This window comes from Nerophis lumbriciformis, linkage group LG22 (genome assembly GCF_033978685.3).
Source record: "Nerophis lumbriciformis linkage group LG22, RoL_Nlum_v2.1, whole genome shotgun sequence".
NCBI classification, from domain to species: Eukaryota; Metazoa; Chordata; class Actinopteri; order Syngnathiformes; family Syngnathidae; genus Nerophis; species Nerophis lumbriciformis.
Window position 1 is genome coordinate 41399959 of NC_084569.2, and position 20230 is coordinate 41420188.

The 20230-nt window shown below is 36.7% G+C and overlaps 2 protein-coding genes across 3 annotated transcripts in view; both read left to right on the plus strand.

The window, feature by feature from the left end:
• The window catches only part of smurf2 (SMAD specific E3 ubiquitin protein ligase 2), a 203916-nt gene extending 202754 nt beyond the window's left edge, over nucleotides 1–1162 (plus strand). The window contains exon 19 of the mRNA XM_061973879.2: nucleotides 1–1162. This exon is cut by the window's left edge and continues 943 nt beyond it. The gene's annotated coding sequence lies outside the window, so the exon portion shown is untranslated.
• A 3856-nt stretch (nucleotides 1163–5018) lies between these two features.
• On the plus strand, nucleotides 5019–15351 carry ddx5 (DEAD (Asp-Glu-Ala-Asp) box helicase 5). Of its 2 annotated transcripts, none has more exons than XM_061973874.2 (13): nucleotides 5019–5185; nucleotides 5772–5946; nucleotides 9108–9204; nucleotides 9284–9417; nucleotides 9502–9567; nucleotides 12292–12433; nucleotides 12509–12669; nucleotides 12751–12923; nucleotides 13000–13110; nucleotides 13168–13229; nucleotides 13295–13354; nucleotides 14319–14540; nucleotides 14690–15351. In XM_061973874.2, the coding sequence occupies exons 1-13, from the start codon at nucleotides 5139–5141 to the stop codon at nucleotides 15067–15069; spliced, it is 1830 nt and encodes a 609-aa protein (XP_061829858.2). In that variant the 5' UTR covers nucleotides 5019–5138; the 3' UTR covers nucleotides 15070–15351. The 2 variants fall into 2 exon arrangements, with proteins under 2 accessions (XP_061829858.2, XP_061829859.1); XM_061973875.2 differs by having other exon boundaries at nucleotides 14319–14553; nucleotides 14690–14862.
• The last annotated feature ends 4879 nt before the right edge of the window (nucleotides 15352–20230 follow it).

Here is a 20230-nt window from a genome sequence, read left to right on the forward strand (position 1 = left end):
TTTTTTAAATTATTTTTTCTGGGTTTTTTGTGTTGTTTTTTTTTACTCTAGACTCCACAATAATGAATTTGAATGATGTTCTCTGGGTTTTGGGGTTTTTTTTCACTCTTGACTCCACGATTATGAATTTTAATTATCTCCAGGTTTTTTTTTTTGGTTTTTTACACTCGACTCCACAATTCTGAATTTTAATTATTTTCTGCTGGGTTTTTTTGTTTGTTTTTTCACTCTTAACTCCACAATTATGAATTTTAATTATTATCTCCAGGTTTTTTTGTTTATTTTTAAACTCTCGACTCTACAATTATGATTTTCTCTGGGGTTTTCTTTGTGTTGTTTTTTTTTTTGTTTTTTTTTTTCACTCTCAACTCCACAATTATGAACTGCAATGATTTTCTCCAGGCATTTTTATTTTATTTATTTTTTTAATCTCAAATCCACAATTATTAATTTTAATTATTTTCTCCGGATTTTCTTTTTGTTTGTTTTTCACTCTTGACTCCACAATTATTAATTTTAATAACTTTCTCCGGGTTTTGTTTTTTGTTTTTAACTCTTGACTCCAAAATAATGAATTTGAATTATTTTCTCCAGGTTTTTTGGTTGTTTTTTTTAACTCTCGACTCTACAATTATGATTTTTTTGATGATTTTCTCCTGGGTTTTCTTTGTATTGTTTTTTGGGTTTTTTTCACTCTCAACTCCACAATTATGAATTGAAATGATTTTCTCCGGGTAGTTTTGGGTGTTTTTTAACTCTCAAATCCACAATTATTAATTTTCATTATTTTCTTCTCTTCGAGTTTTCTTTTTTTTTTTTTTCACTCTTGACTCCACAATTATGAATCTGTTTTGTTTTTTTTGTTTTTTCACTCTTTACTCCCAAATTATTATTTTTAATTATTTTCTCAGTTGGTTTTTTTTTTTAACTCTTGACTCCACAATAATGAATTTTAATGATTTTTCTCCAGGTTTTTTTTACTCTTAACTCCATGATTAAGAATTTTAATTATCTCCGGGTTTTGTTTTGTTTTTAAACTCTCGACTCCACAATTCAGAATTTTTATTATTTTCTGCGTTTTTTTTTTTTGTTTGTTTTGGTTTTTTCACTCTCAACTCCACAATTATGAATTTAAATAATTTTTTACGGGTGTTTTTTTTTTTTTTTTACTCTCAAATCCACAATTATTAATTTTCATTATTTTCTTCGAGTTTTCTTTTTTTTTTTTTCACTCTTGACTCCACAATTATGAATCTGTTTTTTTTTTGTTTTTTTTTCACTCTTTACTCCCAAATTATTTTTTTTAAATTATTTTCTCAGTTTTTTTTTTAAACTCTCGACTCCACAATTATGAATTTTAATGATGTTTCTCCAGGTTTTTTTTACTCTTGACTCCACGATTATGAATTTTAATTATCTCCGGGTTTTGTTTTGTTTTTAAACTCTCGACTCCACAAATCAGAATTTTTATTATTTTCTGCGGTTTTTTTTTTTTGTTTGTTTTGGTTTTTTCACTCTTAACTCCACAATTATGAATTTAAATAATTTTTTCCGGGTGTTTTTTTTTTTTTTTTTTAACTCTCAAATCCACAATTATTAATTTTAATTAATGTCTCCGGGGTTTTGTTTTATGTTTGGGGGTTTTTTCACTCTCGACTCCAAAATTATGAATTTGAACGATTTTCTCTGGCTCTTTTTGTTTTGAACTCTCCACTCCACAATTGTGAATTGAATGATTTCCAAAGTTCCTTCCGACCTTGAAAGGGTGTGGTGCTAAAATGTTAAGTTTTCTTCAGCACTCGTACATGTGATGACGTGTTTGTGCTTTCTAAGACTTCTTCCTGGCCACATTCTCAGGGGACATTTTCTACTTTCCCGAGTCGTGTCAACACTTTGGTCACAGTTGTGGTCTTGTTTGCCAGCGTTGATTGTGGATCTATGAATGTTTTCTACAAAAAAGGAAAGACTGTTAACATTTGCAAAGACGGAAAAGGAAGCGTAGCAAACGTTGACTAGAGAGGTGAGGACGTCACTTCTCTGCTCACTGCTACTTTTCTATCATGACTTTTACTTTTGTCACAGCATGATCCACTCCACTATTATCTAACATATGTTAACACCAGCCTTTTCTATTTGTCTGTCTTTAGTTCCAATTAAACTTGCCTTCGTCTAGCGATGGAAGGCCTTCTACAAAATAAGTCTTGCCTTTTTCCCCCAATGAACAATTCAACATAACTTTTGTTTACTTGACTTCTCAGCAGCTTTTATTGTACCCTACTAAATCCATTTGATCGCTGTCCCAATCCAGTTCTTGTCAAATAGTTGGGGTCAGACCTGGGGAAAGTTCTTTACCATCAAAGACCAGAAGAAAAGTCTGTGGGACATTTTGCTTTTCAGGTAGCATTTTGAGGGGAATGCAGTCGATGGAATTGTTCATCATCTTTTCATCCGGGCGTGTTTATTTTGTCTTTGCCAATAAAACGCCAGCTCTGATCTCCAAGCTATGAACATAAACAGGTATTGATCATTTATGTTGGTACTTGACGCAAGCTTACTGTTAGCAGGCTCACTTTAGCTTTTTTTCCCGCTAACTTTCCAGGTATACACCTCAGAATCCTTTTTTTTTGGTACATAACACATTTACTGTTAGCATGTTAGCTTTTTTAAAGTTATTTTTACGGGTCAGAATAATTTTTTCCAGTTCTTGATGCATGTTTAGTTAGCATGCTAGTTAGCGTGTTAGCTTATCTACCTAACTTTACAGGTATACACCTCAGAATCATTTATGTTGGTACTTGACACAAGCTTACTGTTAGCATGTTCGCTTTTTTTTAGTTATTTTTATGGATATATACCTCAGAATAATTTTTTTCAGTACTTGATGCATGTTTAGTTAGCATGCTAGTTAGCGTGTTAGCTTATCTACCTAACTTTACAGGTATACACCTCAGAATAATTTATGTTGGTACTTGACACAAGCTTACTGTTAGTTTTTTTTAAGTTATTTTTATGGATATATACCTTTTTTCAGTACTTGATGCATGTTTAGTTAGCATGCTAGTTAGCGTGTTAGCTTATTTACCTAACTTTACAGGTATACACCTCAGAATCATTTATGTTGGTACTTGACACAAGCTTACTGTTAGCATGTTAGTTTTTTTTTAGTTATTTTTATGGATATATACCTTTTTTCAGTACTTGATGCATGTTTAGTTAGCATGCTAGTTAGCGTGTTAGCTTATCTACCTAACTTTACAGGTATAAACCTCAGAATCATTTATGTTGGTACTTGATGCAGGCTTACTGTTAGCATGTTTGCTTTTTTTTTTAGCTAATTTTACAGGTATACACCTCAGAATACTTTTTTTGGTACTTAACACGTTTACTGTTAGCATGTTAGCTTTTTCTAAGTTATTTTTACGGGTCAGAATAATTTTTTCCAGTACTTGATGCATGTTTAGTTAGCGTGTTAGCTTATCTACCTAACTTTACAGGTTTACACCTCATAATCATTTATGTTGGTACTTGACACAAGCTTACTGTTAGCATGTTAGCTTTTTTTTTAGTTATTTTTATGGATATATACCTCAGAATAATTTTTTTCAGTACTTGATGCATGTTTAGTTAGCATGCTAGTTAGCGTGTTAGCTTATCTACCTAACTTTACAGGTATACACCTCAGAATCATTTATGTTGGTACTTGATGCAGGCTTACTGTTAGCATGCTAGCTTTTTTTTAGCTAATTTTACAGGTATACACCTCAGAATCCTTTTTATGGTACTTGACACGTTTACTGTTAGCATGTTAGTTTTTTTAAATTTATTTTTACGGGTCAGAATAATTTTTTCCAGTACTTGATGCATGTTTAGTTAGCATGCTAGTTAGCGTGTTAGCTTATCTACCTAACTTTACAGGTATACACCTCAGAATCATTTATGTTGGTACTTGACGCAAGCTTACTGTTAGCATGTTAGCTTTTTTTTAGTTATTTTTATGGATATATACCTCAGAATAATTTTTTCCAGTACTTGATGCCTGTTTAGTTAGCATGCTAGTTAGCGTGTTAGCTTATCTACCTAACTTTACAGGTATACACCTCAGAATCATTTATGTTGGTACTTGACGCAGGCTTACTGTTAGCATGTTAGCTTTTTTTAGCTAATTTTACAGGTATACACCTCAGAATCCTTTTTTTGGTACTTAACACAATTACTGTTAGCATGTTAGCTTTTTCTACGTTATTTTTACGGGTCAGAATAATTTTTTCCAGTACTTGATGTATATTTAGTTAGCATGCTAGTTAGCATGTTAGCTTAGCTACCTAACTTTACAGGTTTACACCTCAGAATCATTTATGTTGGTACTTGACGCAGGCTTACTGTTAGCATGTTAGCTTTTTTTTTGCTAATTTTACAGGTATACACCTCAGAATCCTTTTTTTGGTACTTAACACGTTTACTGTTAGCATGTTAGCTTTTTTAAAGTTATTTTTACGGGTATATACCTCAGAATAATTGTTTCCAGGACTTCATGCATGTTTAGTTAGCATGCTAGTAAGATATTTTTAGTTTGTTTAATTTTTTGTTTTTTGTATAATATTAAATACACAATATAAATAATAATTGATGTTCTTTATTTAGATATATAAGCATAAATATGACCCTCATTTCGCAAAAGAATGTCAATTTGGTGAAGAAAGAAACGCGTGCGATCACGTTGAGCTTGGCCCTGATGACGTCACTTACCGTACAAGCCGCATTGCCGGTTTCTGGCTGGAACATATTCTTCCGCGCACAGCTGCTGTTCTGAACACAGCGACGGGGCGAAACATAGGGACGTGACTATATATTTATACATTTGTTATGGTGAACATATTTGAACGTTAAAAAAATGTTGACGCTGTTGGAAGGACGCCAACGCGTCGTTTAACTCCGCTTCGTTTGTCTTCCATTACATATCGCGGCAGTCTCAAGTCGCGGATGAATACGGCGGAAGTCGAACTTCCGCCTACTATATAAGCCGGACCTCCTTTATTTCTCGCCGGCATTTCAGCACGATACCGGCAACGACGTCAACTTTCTGCCAGGGAAACATATTTATCTCTTTTTTTATCATTTAAACGTAACAAGTAAGCAACATGCCAGGATATTCCGACAGAGACCGCGGTAGAGACAGAGACCGAGGGTAAGTACATTTTGTCACTTATCTAACGTCCCCCCCCCTTCTTGTGGAAAATGGCTGACCGGCATCGAGCAAGATAAGGACTCAGGAAAAATACGCTTTAAATTTCGAAGAAACGCTGAATTTTTGTTTTTTATTCTTGGTGTTATTTTTTTACTGTTGCGAATCTTGGCAATTTTAAGTTGGGTAAAAGCAGCTTGGTGTATTTTGGCTGGAGGCCTAGTCAGGCCTGGTGCGGCCTCCGTTAGCTTCAGGCTAGCTTTGTTAGCTCGACGTTACTCGACGCTAAACGTTAAAATATCCCGGATAAAGACCGGAAATGCTGTCAAGATAACTATTACGACGTTAAGTGCGAGTCAAATGGCGTGTTTAAGCGATAGCACGAGTTGCTATCATTTCAAGCTAACCGGCCGGTCGCCATGTGGCAACAAGGTTGATCGCGCATACAAAATGCCGGCTGCGTCTATTGTTCCTCTACTGGCGGGAAAGTGTATGACACCTCATCAACTTCTATTAACTATGACTCACTTACACGTCCCAGCCTCCGTACTTTGACCCAATGTCTGATTTGAGCGACCGTTTGTTTCAGCTATGGCGGCGGCCCTCCTCGCTTTGGCGGCGGCCGAGGTGGCGGCGGCGGCGGGGGAGGAAAGTTCGGCAACCCCGGCGATCGCCTGCGGAAGAAGCACTGGAACCTGGACGAGTTGCCCAAGTTCGAGAAGAACTTCTACCAGGAGCACCCTGACGTCACCAGGAGGCCCATGGTGGGTATAGCGTGAGCATGTGGTGTGGGGAAAATGTGCTTTGATTTTTATTAAGGATCCCCATTAGCTGGTTGCCTCAACAACCCAATAGTCTTCCTGGGGTCCACAATTCAATACATTTACAAGTAAAAGCATGTAATTATAACTATACAATTCAGGAAAAAAATAAAAAGCATCAATAAGAAAACAAGCAAACAATTTAGTCACAGAATAATAATTACCATATAAATATAACTACACAATATAAAACCAAACGAGCAAACTAATTTAAAGACTCAGATAAATATTACTGTATTTTTCGGACTATAAGTCGATGTTTTTTTCACAGTTTGGCCGTGGGTGCGACGTATACTCCGGAGCGACTTACCGTATTTTCCGCACCATAAGCCGCCCTGGGTTATAAGCCGCGCCTTCAATGAACGGCATATTTCAAAACTTTGTCCACCTATAAGCCGCCCCGTGTTATAAGCCGCATCTAACTGCGCTAAAGGAATGTCAAAAAAACAGTCAGATAGGTCAGTCAAACTTTAATAATATATTAAAAACCAGCGTGATGTGGGCGCGCATGGAGTCGTATATCAACATGGACGGAGCTGCGTGAAAAAAGCCACCCGGCCTCTTCGCGTAAACTTCCCTTAACCACTCGCTCATCTTTTCTTCATCCATCCATCCCTTCGAGTTAGCTTTTATGATGACGCCGGCTGGAAAGGTCTCTTTTGGCAAGGTCTTCCTTTTGAATATCACCATGGGTGGAAGTTTCTGGCCATTAGCATGGCAAGCTAGAACCACAGTGAAGGATGACTTCTCATTCTCTGTGGTGCGAATATTCACCGTACATGCTCCCGTTGTATCCACAGTGCGGTTCACAGGAATATCAAAAGTCAGTGGAACCTCGTCCATGTTGATAATGTTCTCTGGCCGGATCTTTTTTTCAGCTATCTTGTTTTTACAATATGCACGGAAAGTAGCCAGCTTTTCTTGAAAGTCTTTAGGCAGTTGCTGTGAAATAGTAGTCCGTGTGCGGATGGAGAGATTGCGTCTTTTCATGAACCGGAAACCTGTCGCTTAGTAGGAGCCATTTTGTGGTCTTTACAGATGTAAACACACAAAGGAAATGAAACGTAATATCCGCGCGCTTCTTCTTCTACGCGGGCGGGTGGTTGCTTACAGTAGAAGAAGCGCTTCCTGTTCTATGGGGGCGGGTGCTTACCTTGGCGGTTGCTTGCGTAGAAGAAGAAGCACTTCCTCTTCTACGGGGAAAAAAGATGGCGGCTGTTTACCGTAGTTGCGAGACCGAAACTTTATGAAAATTAATCTTAATATTAATCCATATATAAAGCGCACCGGGTTATAAGCCGCACTGTCAGCTTTTGAGTAAATTTGTGGTTTTTAGGTGCGGCTAATAGTGCGGAAAATACGGTATGTGTGAAATTATTAACACATTACCGTAAAATATCAAATATTATTTATCTCATTCGTGCGAGCGACGAAGCAAATGGCAGCCATCGTGCGTGTCAGCAGTCGTCATTCACACGCCAACCAATAAGAATTCGGCGGGTCATGGCAGAAGTGCATTGTGGGTTTTGGAATCCTAACTGCTATACGCTACTGCCGGAGCTATTAAAATGGATCACATCACCATTGGCGGTAACTTATAAAAACTGATACCGCGGATTACAAGCTGGACGTAGTGAAATATGCAGCAGAAAAAAAGGACGCTAGCGACGCATACCAGGAGCGACACCGAGGAGGAAGATTTCATCGGATTTAGCGATCGCGGATGACAGATTGTTTGGTAAACATATAGCATGTTCTATATGTTATAGCTATATGAATGACTCTTACCATAATATGTTACGTTAACATACCAGTTGGTTATTTATGCCTCATTTAACGTACACTTAGTCAGCCTGTTGTTCACTATTCTTTATTTTAAATTGCCTCTCAAATGTCTATTCTTGCTGTTGGATTTTATCAAATACATTTCCCCAAAAATGCGACGTATGTTTTTTTTCTTTATTGTGCATTTTTGGCCGGTGCGACTTATAGTCCAAAAAATACGGTACTTTCTTTTTAAAAACCTGTTTACTTTCAATGCCAGTGAGAATTTGAGGCAGGTTATTCCAGAGCGATAAAGATCTATAAATAAAAGATTTCCGCAAAGCATTCTTCCTGGGACGAGGGAGTACAAAATGCCCCTCACTAGATGCCCTGGTATTATGATAATGTATAGTGCTACTGTGAACTATTTGGGCCATGAGAAAAGCAGGAGTTTTACTACTGGTTACTGATTTGAACAATATAAGAGTGTTAGCTGACAACCTGTTCTGCACTGTTAGCCAGGAAAGAGAAGCATGCATTTGGTTCACATTGGTTCTTAGTGAACCAGCCTTGCTGCCCTATTCTGGACAATCTGGAGCTTACTGATCTCACCACTTGCAGCAGACGCCCAGACTGTAGAACAATAGTCAAGATGACACAAGACTAAACTCTTAACAATCTGACAAAGAAAAGGTGGATCAACAAAAGCAGCACATTTCCTGGAAATACCAACAGCCCTTCCCATCTTTGTAACGATATCACTGATATGATTTGACCAGGATAGAGTGCAGTCCAGCATCACTTTAAGGAGCTTGGCACTTCTGACCTGTTGAAATACCTAGCCTCAGATCCAACTTTGGGTCACAAGATAACCCTTGCCTAGTCCCCAATATAATACTTTTTGTTTTTGAGATGTAAAGGACAAGTCTTTGATCAGGAAAATAACAGAAAAATCCGCAGCTTATTCCAAAATGATTGTGTGTCTCTCTTATGTAATTGCGTTCTGGAATATAGTTGTGAATGACATCTGCTGGGTCAAAACGTGATCCCTTCCTAACAGGTATTTACTTACCAACAAAGTCAAAGAGATCTTTTTTAAAATCATTCATGGTTATTACCCTGTAAAGACTGTGATGGTTAGATACAAGGACATTGATGTTACCTGCACCTTATGTAACATGCATGTTGCACCTTATGTAACATGCATGTTGCACCTTATGTAACATGCACCCAGAGGAAAAAAAAGCATGAGCATGTGGTGTTATGCAACACGTTGTGCACATGTTGCAGTTACATCATCACCCGCATCGAAACTTACACTACCGATTCCTTTATTGTAGCAAGAAGTGGAGAACTACAGGAGGGTGAAGACTATCACCGTGAAAGGAAGGAACTGCCCAAATCCCATTGTAAATTTCCATGAGGCAAGCTTTCCATGTAAGTTGACGGAAGTTATCTTTATAAGCATTTTTAAAATGGATCTTTGTACTGATGTGTCTATTTCTCCCCTCACCAGCATATGTCATGGATGTGATCAACAAGCAAAACTGGACTGAACCGACCCCCATTCAGGCTCAGGGCTGGCCTTTAGCATTGAGTGGCAATGACATGGTTGGCATTGCACAAACCGGCTCTGGCAAAACCCTCTCGGTATGTAACTGAAGAAAATGGTTCGATAAAACCATGACTTGGGTTTTTACATTTCTGATTACATTTTGTACATTCTTTTCACAGTATTTGTTGCCTGCTATTGTTCACATCAACCATCAGCCTTTCTTGGAGCGTGGCGACGGACCTATTGTAAGTATTTTACACCGCCGGTTTTTATCACAAGTAACTAACTGCTGTAATTGATAACCGCTTTGTGCTGGTTAGCTGAAAGTGCTCATTTACAGGAGAAACGAGCTGGCTATCTAGCTTAAATGTTAACATTTACATAACATTACAACATACCCCCATCCAAACTTATCTGGACACATTGCTCTCGGCGGACCATAGATATTTAAATTTGCACATTGAACCTACAAGCTGTGCGCTTAGAACAGAGCAATCGATTTGTGCTCGGAGAAATATAACCTGAAAGGAAAATGTAAATAAAAACATTTGTCTGCCCGTACAACACTTAGAGTCTTTGAGCATATCAGTATGTAGAATTAAATTATGGAATGGATTAACCAAAGAAATCCAACAAAGCACCAATATCAGTTTAAGAAACTGTTTACAAAGTACACAGAACAATTATGATGAAACATATTCAACCTTTCTAATTTTTTTAGATAAAGATAATTTATGTAATTGTTTACTTACTATGTATATTACTTATTTATTCACTGTTCTGTGACTGTTCCTACTCCTTTTCGGACATGATGTATTGAAACAATTAGGAATATGTGATGCATTACATTGTATTGTATGCATGTTCGAAATAAACTGAACCAGTTCTGTTTTTTTTTTTACTTAATTGCATTGGAAGCATGACATATTTCCAGTCGTTTCAATACAGCATGTCCTAAAAGGAGTAGGGAGAAGAGTTTATTTATTAATCCTGCCCATTTTCAAAGCAGTTTTATCCCATTTCTTTGTTCTCTGTAACAGAAGTGATTGAATAAATATACCATAAGTACACCAATACATCAATAATCTTGACTATTTTCTTAAAGGTTCAATATATTTATGCTAAATGTACTTTGTGAACACTAGTAGTTTGAACAGTGTCTTTTAAATTATCTTAATTCTTTTATTTCTTTGCTTAATCTGTTCCATTTAATTCCACATACTGATTTGCTAAAGTCTTAGGTGTTGTACGTGCATACAAATGTTTTACATTAATTTTTCCTTGCGTTATATTGAATGATGTTGTATAAATCAGATGGTTTGCCTTTTTATATATAATAACGATAAACCTTTACAAATTAGGGGCTAAATCCATTTGAACACTAGCAAAAAGGCTCTAAGCAGGACAATATTTAATTCTTCTGTCCTAGAAATATATTGTATCATTTCTACAAATAAAATGTTCAAAGATTTCACTGTATATAGTTTGTGAGCACATCCAACAATGCTGTGGTAACTAATCATATGAAGTATATTGTTACATCCATGACCACAAGCTACTAATTCAAAATGTAATATTGTCTTGACATCAAACAGTAAACATCTGAGCAGACCTCAACCCCTAAATCTGATTGGTTAGATTAGCAAACACAAACTGATATGGTTCTTCAAATTCAATTTTGAGAAATTATAGTCTTCACTGGTTTTCAGATTTCTGACAATGATCAGAACCATTTTGCTCAGATGAGTTTGGCCATAGCAGTTGCAGCCCAGTACTGTTTTGTGGATACCAATTAGTGATGTGACCCTTAAACGTATTCACGCAATATATCTGGTAGATGAAGTCCTTTTTTCAAAATGGGTCCTCTTGTAATTGCACATTGTCTTTTAAAAAAAATAGCTTTGATAAATAAATGATAAATGGGTTATACTTGTATAGCGCTTGTCTACCTTCAAGGTACCGTATTTTCCGCACCATAAGGCACCCTGGGTTATAAGCCGCGCCTTCAATGAACGGCATATTTCAAAACTTTGTCCACCTATAAGACGCCCCGTGTTATAAGCCGCATCTAACTGTGCTAAAGGAATGTCAAAAAAACAGTCAGATAGGTCAGTCAAACTTTAATAATATATTAAAAACCAGCGTGATGTGGGTGCGCACGGAGTCGTATATCAACATGGACGGAGCTGCGTGAAAAAAGCCACCCGGCCTCTTCGCGTAAACTTACCTTAACCACTCGCTCATCTTTTCTTCATCCATCCCTTCGAGTTAGCTTTTATGATGACGCCGGCTGGAAAGGTCTCTTTTGGCAAGGTCTTCCTTTTGAATATCACCATGGGTGGAAGTTTCTGGCCATTAGCGTGGCAAGCTAGAACCACAGTGAAGGATGACTTCTCATTCCCTGTGGTGCGAATATTCACCGTACGTGCTCCCGTTGTATCCACAGTGCGGTTCACAGGAATATCAGTTGCTGTGAAATAGTAGTCCGTGTGCGGATGGAGAGATTGCGTCTTTTCATGAACCGGATCCCTGTCGCTTAGTAGGAGCCATTTTGTGGTCTTTACAGATGTAAACACACAAAGGAAATGATAATATCCGCGCGCTTTTTCTTCTTCTACGCGGGCGGGTGGTTGCTTACAGTAGAAGAAGAAGCGCTTCCTGTTCTATGGGGGCGTGTGCTTACCTTGGCGGTTGCTTGCGTAGAAGAAGCGCTTCCTGTTCTACGGGGAAAAAAGATGGCGGCTGTTTACCGTAGTTGCGAGACCGAAACTTTATGAAAATGAATCTTAATATTAATCCATATATAAAGCGCACCGGGTTAAAAGCTGCACTGTCAGCTTTTGAGTACATTTGTGGTTTTTAGGTGCGGCTAGTGGTGCGGAAAATACGGTATTTGAAATGGGAATAAGTATCATGATTTCGATGTGATTTGCATATTAAAGATGAACTTACCATATTTGCGTTGCCAGTGCTTGGTGCTTGCCCCGACGCGTGAGCTGGCACAGCAGGTGCAACAAGTGGCTGCGGAGTACGGCAGAGCTTCTCGCCTCAAGACCACCTGTATCTACGGTGGTGCACCCAAGGGGCCACAGATTCGTGATCTTGAAAGAGGTAAGGGCATGACTGCTGATTGGTCATGATTTCTGGTGTTGAAATGTAATCTTTTAAAATGTTTTTCCTTCAAAGGTGTGGAGATTTGTATCGCAACTCCAGGCCGGCTCATTGACTTCCTTGAAGCCGGAAAGACAAATTTGCGTCGCTGCACTTACTTGGTGTTGGACGAGGCTGACAGAATGCTGGACATGGGCTTTGAACCTCAGATCAGGAAGATTGTGGACCAAATCAGAGTAAATGTTTCTTTAATTCACTACTAGACATTCATCTGAGCCCCAATTAAGTCTTACATTTGTGTGTGTATATATACACAGCCTGACCGTCAGACACTTATGTGGAGCGCCACTTGGCCCAAAGAGGTGCGTCAGCTGGCTGAGGACTTCCTCAAAGACTACGTGCAGATCAACGTCGGGGCTCTGCAACTGAGCGCCAACCACAACATCCTGCAAATTGTTGATGTGTGCAACGATGGCGAGAAAGAAAACAAGTGAGTACTTTTTTGTGTTCCTAAAGATGGTCCTCAAGCAAACCATGTAAATAACTTTGTGTTTTTGTTGTGAAAGACTAATTCGCCTGCTGGAAGAAATCATGAGTGAGAAGGAGAACAAGACCATCATCTTTGTAGAGACCAAGAGGCGATGTGATGACCTCACCAGGAGGATGAGGCGGGATGGGTAAGTTATGACTGTCCCTAATACATGAACATACATTCATGACTTTAAACTTTGTAGATGGCCAGCTATGGGTATCCATGGAGATAAGAGTCAGCAGGAAAGAGATTGGGTTCTTAATGGTGAGTTGGCATTTCTTGACTCATTTGGTTGAATAGATCCTAATGTCTTTGTCCCAATGTTTCAGAGTTTAAATACGGCAAGGCTCCCATTCTCATCGCTACAGATGTTGCCTCCAGAGGTCTAGGTCAGTATCCTCCCTGAAGTGTCTGAAATGTTTCAGAAAGAAAGTATTTGCTTTCTTTAACTCTTGTGCTTCTTTCCGAGTCTCTCCCCTTACCCAAAGGAGCAGTCGGTATGGCAGGGCCTTGGCATGACAAGCCCAGGTCTCCAGAGGGGGAAGGAGGATTCTTGGAGGTGTCCTGACTGGCGAGGCACGGGTCTCCCAGTTGTGCTCATAAACAGAGGTGACAAGGTCCGAGTGCAGCATATCGCGCTGGCCTATCTAAAAGTGGGGGTGTGCTACACACTCGCCTGTTCTCTGGCAACGGTTTGGACTGCGTCACACACCCAGGCTCTGTAACTGTTCCAAAGGTGCTTTTGGTTGCGCAGACGTGTTGTAAAGCATGGGTGGCGTCGCTGTTGCAGTTCAACTTCTGTCGGATGAGCAGCTTGTAAGATCGATTGGAATCTCACCTCTGCAATAACATGGCTACTGGCGCTTTTGGTGACAGTGGACATGCTAGTTGGACACCCGTGGGCAAAAATCCAAGCTCACACTCCTCCCTCGCCTGCGTTACAAAGTCATGTCGAGACCTGCCAACGAGAGACTTTGATCACTGGGATAATCTTGCCGCCGGGGTGTAGGCGTCCTACCAAAGTCTTAGCCTTAGTGTAATGACTGCCATGGGAAAGGACTAGTCAATGCATACTCCAACCAGGGAAGACTTGATGGTGCTTCAGCCAAGGCCTGGAGAGTTTTCTTTTATTCCCCCCCCACACCTCCTCAATCCCTCGATTAAAGCCTATGGAGTGTGCATCGTTTCTCTCTTCCCACCGTAGTCTAACGCCATTTGACTCGTGGACTTGTGTCGCACCACGATGCTACTAACACTGCTGTGTCTGATCTGGTTGTTGTGGTGGCGCCGGCGCACGTCTTTTGTGTGCTGTCCTCCTTTTCCTTTTTGCCACACCGCAACACAATCTTGCAGATGTTGAGGACGTGAAATTTGTCATCAACTTTGACTACCCCAACAACTCTGAGGACTATATCCACCGCATCGGCCGGACGGCCCGTAGCCAAAAGACGGGCACGGCGTACACCTTCTTCACCCCCAACAACATGAGGCAGGCCAGCGACCTCGTCTCTGTGCTCCGCGAGGCCAACCAGGCCATCAACCCCAAGCTCCTCCAAATGGCGGAAGTCAGAGGAGGTAAATCAAATTGGTGAGATACAGAAACTGCGCTGTCAACGGCAGCCATTTTATTTCTCTGCTGCTTGTTAAACAGACCATGGATGCTTCTTTCGGTGGATGTTACATGCCTCAAAACAATCCAACGTGTCTGTCCCTTGCCCCCGCAGGTCGTTCAAGGGGAGGGAGAGGTGGTGACTTTGACCGCCGGGATAGGTATTCTTCAGGAAGGAGAGATTATGGCAGTTATCGGGACAGGGACGGCGGTCGAGGCTTTGACAACGGACCAAGCAAGTCATTCAACACAAACACTCAAAATGGAGGCTACGGCGCCAACAACAACAACAATAGTGGTGGTGGCAGCAGCAACGGCTTCAGCGGGGGGAGCTACAACGGCAACAACGGACAGTCCTTCAACAACCAGGCAGCCGCCTTTCCCCCTCAGAACAACTTCCAGGGCCAGCAGAACGGCAACCAGTTCTCTTTCCCCCCAGCACAGGCTCCTCCCCCCCTGGTGTCCTACGCTATGCCACCTCAGTTCCCCCAGTAAACGCAAGTAATTTATTGCTTTTTTGACATTTTAAGTTCCCACGTCTAGGTTGTTTTTGTATTTACTCGACAGGGTAACAAACTACTTTTAAGATCTGCAGTGCAAACTATTAGTGTTGCACCTTTTTCCCCTGCCACTTACTGCTATTTAATTTGTTACATTCCTTCATGTTTAGTTATGTTTTTGTACTGAGTACTGTCTCTTGTGTATCCTTGAAACTGATGTTACCTCCCACCATGGAAGTGCACTGCATGATCTTTCAATAAAACATACAAAAACAGACTTCAACTGTTTTTTTTTTTTATTGGAGCATTTTGTAACACATTACTCCTTCTTGGCCACCAGGTGGCAGCAAAGGTTTTATTTCAAATTGATTCAAGGCAGCATACATTTGTATCAACAGATACAAATGAGTGTGTGTGTAAATATATATGTATGTATGTGTGTGTGTGTGTATGTATATATATATATATATATATATATGTGTGTATGTATATGCACACATACGTGTATATATATATATATACACGTGTGTGTGTATATATACATGTATGTAGGACTGCAACTAACAACTAATTTGATAATAGATGAATTGAATTAATTAATAATGGGATAACTACATTTCTATCCTTTCCAGTATTTTATTGGGGGGAAAACAGCATACTGGCAACATACTTATTTTGATTATTGTTTCTTCCGCTGTTTGTAAATGTTGCAGTTTATAAAAAATAAAAAGGTAGCCTATGCGTGTAGCATAGATCCAACGAATCGATGACTAAATTAATCTGCAACTATTTTATAATCTATTTTAATCAATTAGTTGTTGCAGCCCTACATGTATGTATGTATGTATATACATGGATATACATGCATACATGTATATACATATGTATATACATAAATGTATATACATACGTATATCCATACATGTATATACATATGTATATCCATACATGTATATACACATGTATATCCATACATGTATATACACATGTATATCCATACATGTATATACACATGTATATCCATACATGTATATACACATGTATATCCATACATGTATATACACATGTATATACACATGTATATCCATACATGTATATACACATGTATATCCATACATGTGTATATACATGGATATACATACATGTATATACCGGTACATACATACATACATGAAGTGGCATAAAACACTGAAAGTGATTGTTCCTATAACCCCTTTGTTTCAAATGTTTGTTCCACTTGTGGCGCGGGCATCTTGTCTGACTCACACCATATACACAGCCTTCCTTATCACGAATTCTTCCTTTTCCCGCTCTCCATCCACTAATTCAAACTGATCCAGCAGCGCAATTGAAGATTGTTTTATTTACAAAAATCAAGGAACAGAATACTCTGGAAACAAAATGAATGAGCCGAGGTCTACAGACAGGTGAGATCAAAGACAGTATGCTGGTGCCCAACTGCCAAACACACGCCCAGCACACTCCTGCTCCTGCTCCTTATAGGCCTGCGTGGGAACTTTTCACCACCTGCAAAGGGTGCACACTAACATACACACATCAATCACTCACATCAATCACTCAAAAATAATAAAATATACATAGATTCAAGTATGGCTCTCTATTGGGCTCCTACAATACATGTATATACATACATACATGTATATACATACATACATGTATATACATACATACATGTATATACATACATACATGTATATACATACATACATGTATATACATACATACATGTATATACATACATACATGTATATACATACATACATGTATATACATACATGTATATACATACATACATGTATATACATACATACATGTATATACATACATGTATATACATACATGTATATACATACATACATGTATATACATACATACATGTATATACATACATACATGTATATACATACATACATGTATATACATACATGTATATACATACATACATGTATATACATACATGTATATATATACATACATGTATATACATACATACATGTATATACATACATGTACATACATACATACATGTATATACATACATGTACATACATACATACATGTACATACATACATGTATATACATACATGTATATACATACATGTATATACATACATGTATATACATACATGTATATACATACATACATGTATATACATACATGTACATACATACATACATGTATATACATACATGTATATACATACATGTATATACATACATGTATATACATACATGTATATACATACATGTATATACATACATACATGTATATACATACATACATGTATATACATACATGTACATACATACATACATGTACATACATACATACATGTACATACATACATACATGTATATACATACATACATACATGTATATACATACATACATACATACATACATATATATACATACATACATATACATACATACATATATATACATACATACATGTATATACATACATACATACATGTATATACATACATGTATATACATACATACATGTATATACATACATACATACATGTATATACATACATGTATATACATACATACATGTATATACATACATGTATATACATACATACATACATGTATGTATATACAACCATGTATATACATATATGTATATACATATATGTATATACATACATACATGTATATACATACATACATGTATATACATACATACATGTATACACATACATACATGTATACACATACATACATGTATACACATACATACATGTACACACATACATACATGTACACACATACATACATGTACATACATACATGTATATACATACATACATGTATATACATACATGTACATACATGTATATACATACATACATACATGTATATACATACATATATATACATACATGTTTATACATACATACATACATACATACATACATGTATATACATACATACATGTATATACATACATGTATATACATACATACATGTACATACATACATACATGTATATACATACATACATGTATATACATACATACATACATGTATATACATACATACATACATATATATACATACATACATATACATACATACATATATATACATACATACATGTATATACATACATACATGTATATACATACATACATACATGTATATACATACATGTATATACATACATACATACATGTATATACATACATGTATATACATACATGTATATACATACATGTATATACATACATACATACATGTATGTATATACAACCATGTATATACATATATGTATATACATATATGTATATACATACATGCATGTATATACATACATACATGTATATACATACATACATGTATACACATACATACATGTATACACATACATACATGTATACACATACATACATGTATACACATACATACATGTATACACATACATACATGTACACACATACATACATGTACATACATACATACATGTACATACATGTATGTATATACATACATACATGTATATACATACATACATACATGTATATACATACATGTATATACATACACACATGTATATTAAAGTTAAAAAGTTAAAGTACCAATGATTGTCACACACACACTAGGTGTGGCGAGATTATTCTCTGCATTTGACCCATCACCCTTGATCACCCCCTGGGAGGTGAGGGGAGCAGTGGGCAGCAGCGGTGGCCGCGCCCGGGAATCATTTTGGTGATTTAACCCCCAATTCCAAGCCTTGATGCTGAGTGCCAAGCAGGGAGGTAATGGGTCCCATTTTTATAGTCTTTGGTATGACTCGGCCGGGGTTTGAACTCACAACCTACCGATCTCAGGGCGGACACTCTAACCACTAGGCCACTGAGTAGGTTCATATATATATACATACATACATGTATATACATAAATACATACATGTATATACATAAATACATACATGTATATACATAAATACATACATGTATATACATAAATACATACATGTATGTACATAAATACATACATGTATATACATAAATACATACATGTATATACATAAATACATACATGTATATACATACATACATACATGTATATACATACATACATACATGTATATACTTACATACAGTACATGTATGTACATACATACATACATGTATATTCATACATACATGTATATACATATGTATATACATACATACATGGATATACATATGTATATACATACATACATACATACATGTATATACATATGTATGTACATACATACATGTATATACATACATACATACATGTATATACATATGTATATACATACATACATACATACATGTATATACATATGTATATACATACATACATACATGTATATACATATGTATATACATACATACATGTATATACATATGTACATACATACATGTATATACATATGTGTATACATACATACATGTATATACATACATACATGTATATACATACATACATACATGTATATACATATGTATATACATACATACATGTATATACATATGTATATACATACATACATGTATATACATATGTATATACATACATACATGTATATACATGTATGTATATACATGTATATACATACATGTATATACATGTATGTTATACATTTCAATTTCATTTCAGTACATGTATATACATACATACATACATACATACATACATACAGTACATGTATATACATACATACATACATACATACAGTACATGTATATACATACATACATTTATATACATACATACATGTATATACATACATACATGTATATACATACATACATGTATATACATACATACATACATACATACATGTATATACATACATACATACATGTATATACATACATACATACATGTATATACATACATACATACATGTATATACATACATACATACATACATGTATATACATACATACATACATTTATATACATACATACATGTATATACATGTATATACATACATACATGTATATACATACATACATACATGTATATACATACATACATACATACATGTATATACATACATACATACATACATGTATATACATACATGTATATACATACATACATACATATACATACATACATACATACATACATGTATATAC

Coding starts and splice junctions, on each gene's coding strand:
- ddx5 (XM_061973874.2), top strand. CDS start 5,139: ATGCCAGGATATTCCGACAGAGACCGCGGTAGAGACAGAGACCGAGG. Junction 9,568..12,291: donor AGCGTGGCGACGGACCTATT/GTAAGTATTTTA, acceptor TTGCGTTGCCAG/TGCTTGGTGCTTGCCCCGAC. Junction 14,541..14,689: donor AATGGCGGAAGTCAGAGGAG/GTAAATCAAATT, acceptor TTGCCCCCGCAG/GTCGTTCAAGGGGAGGGAGA.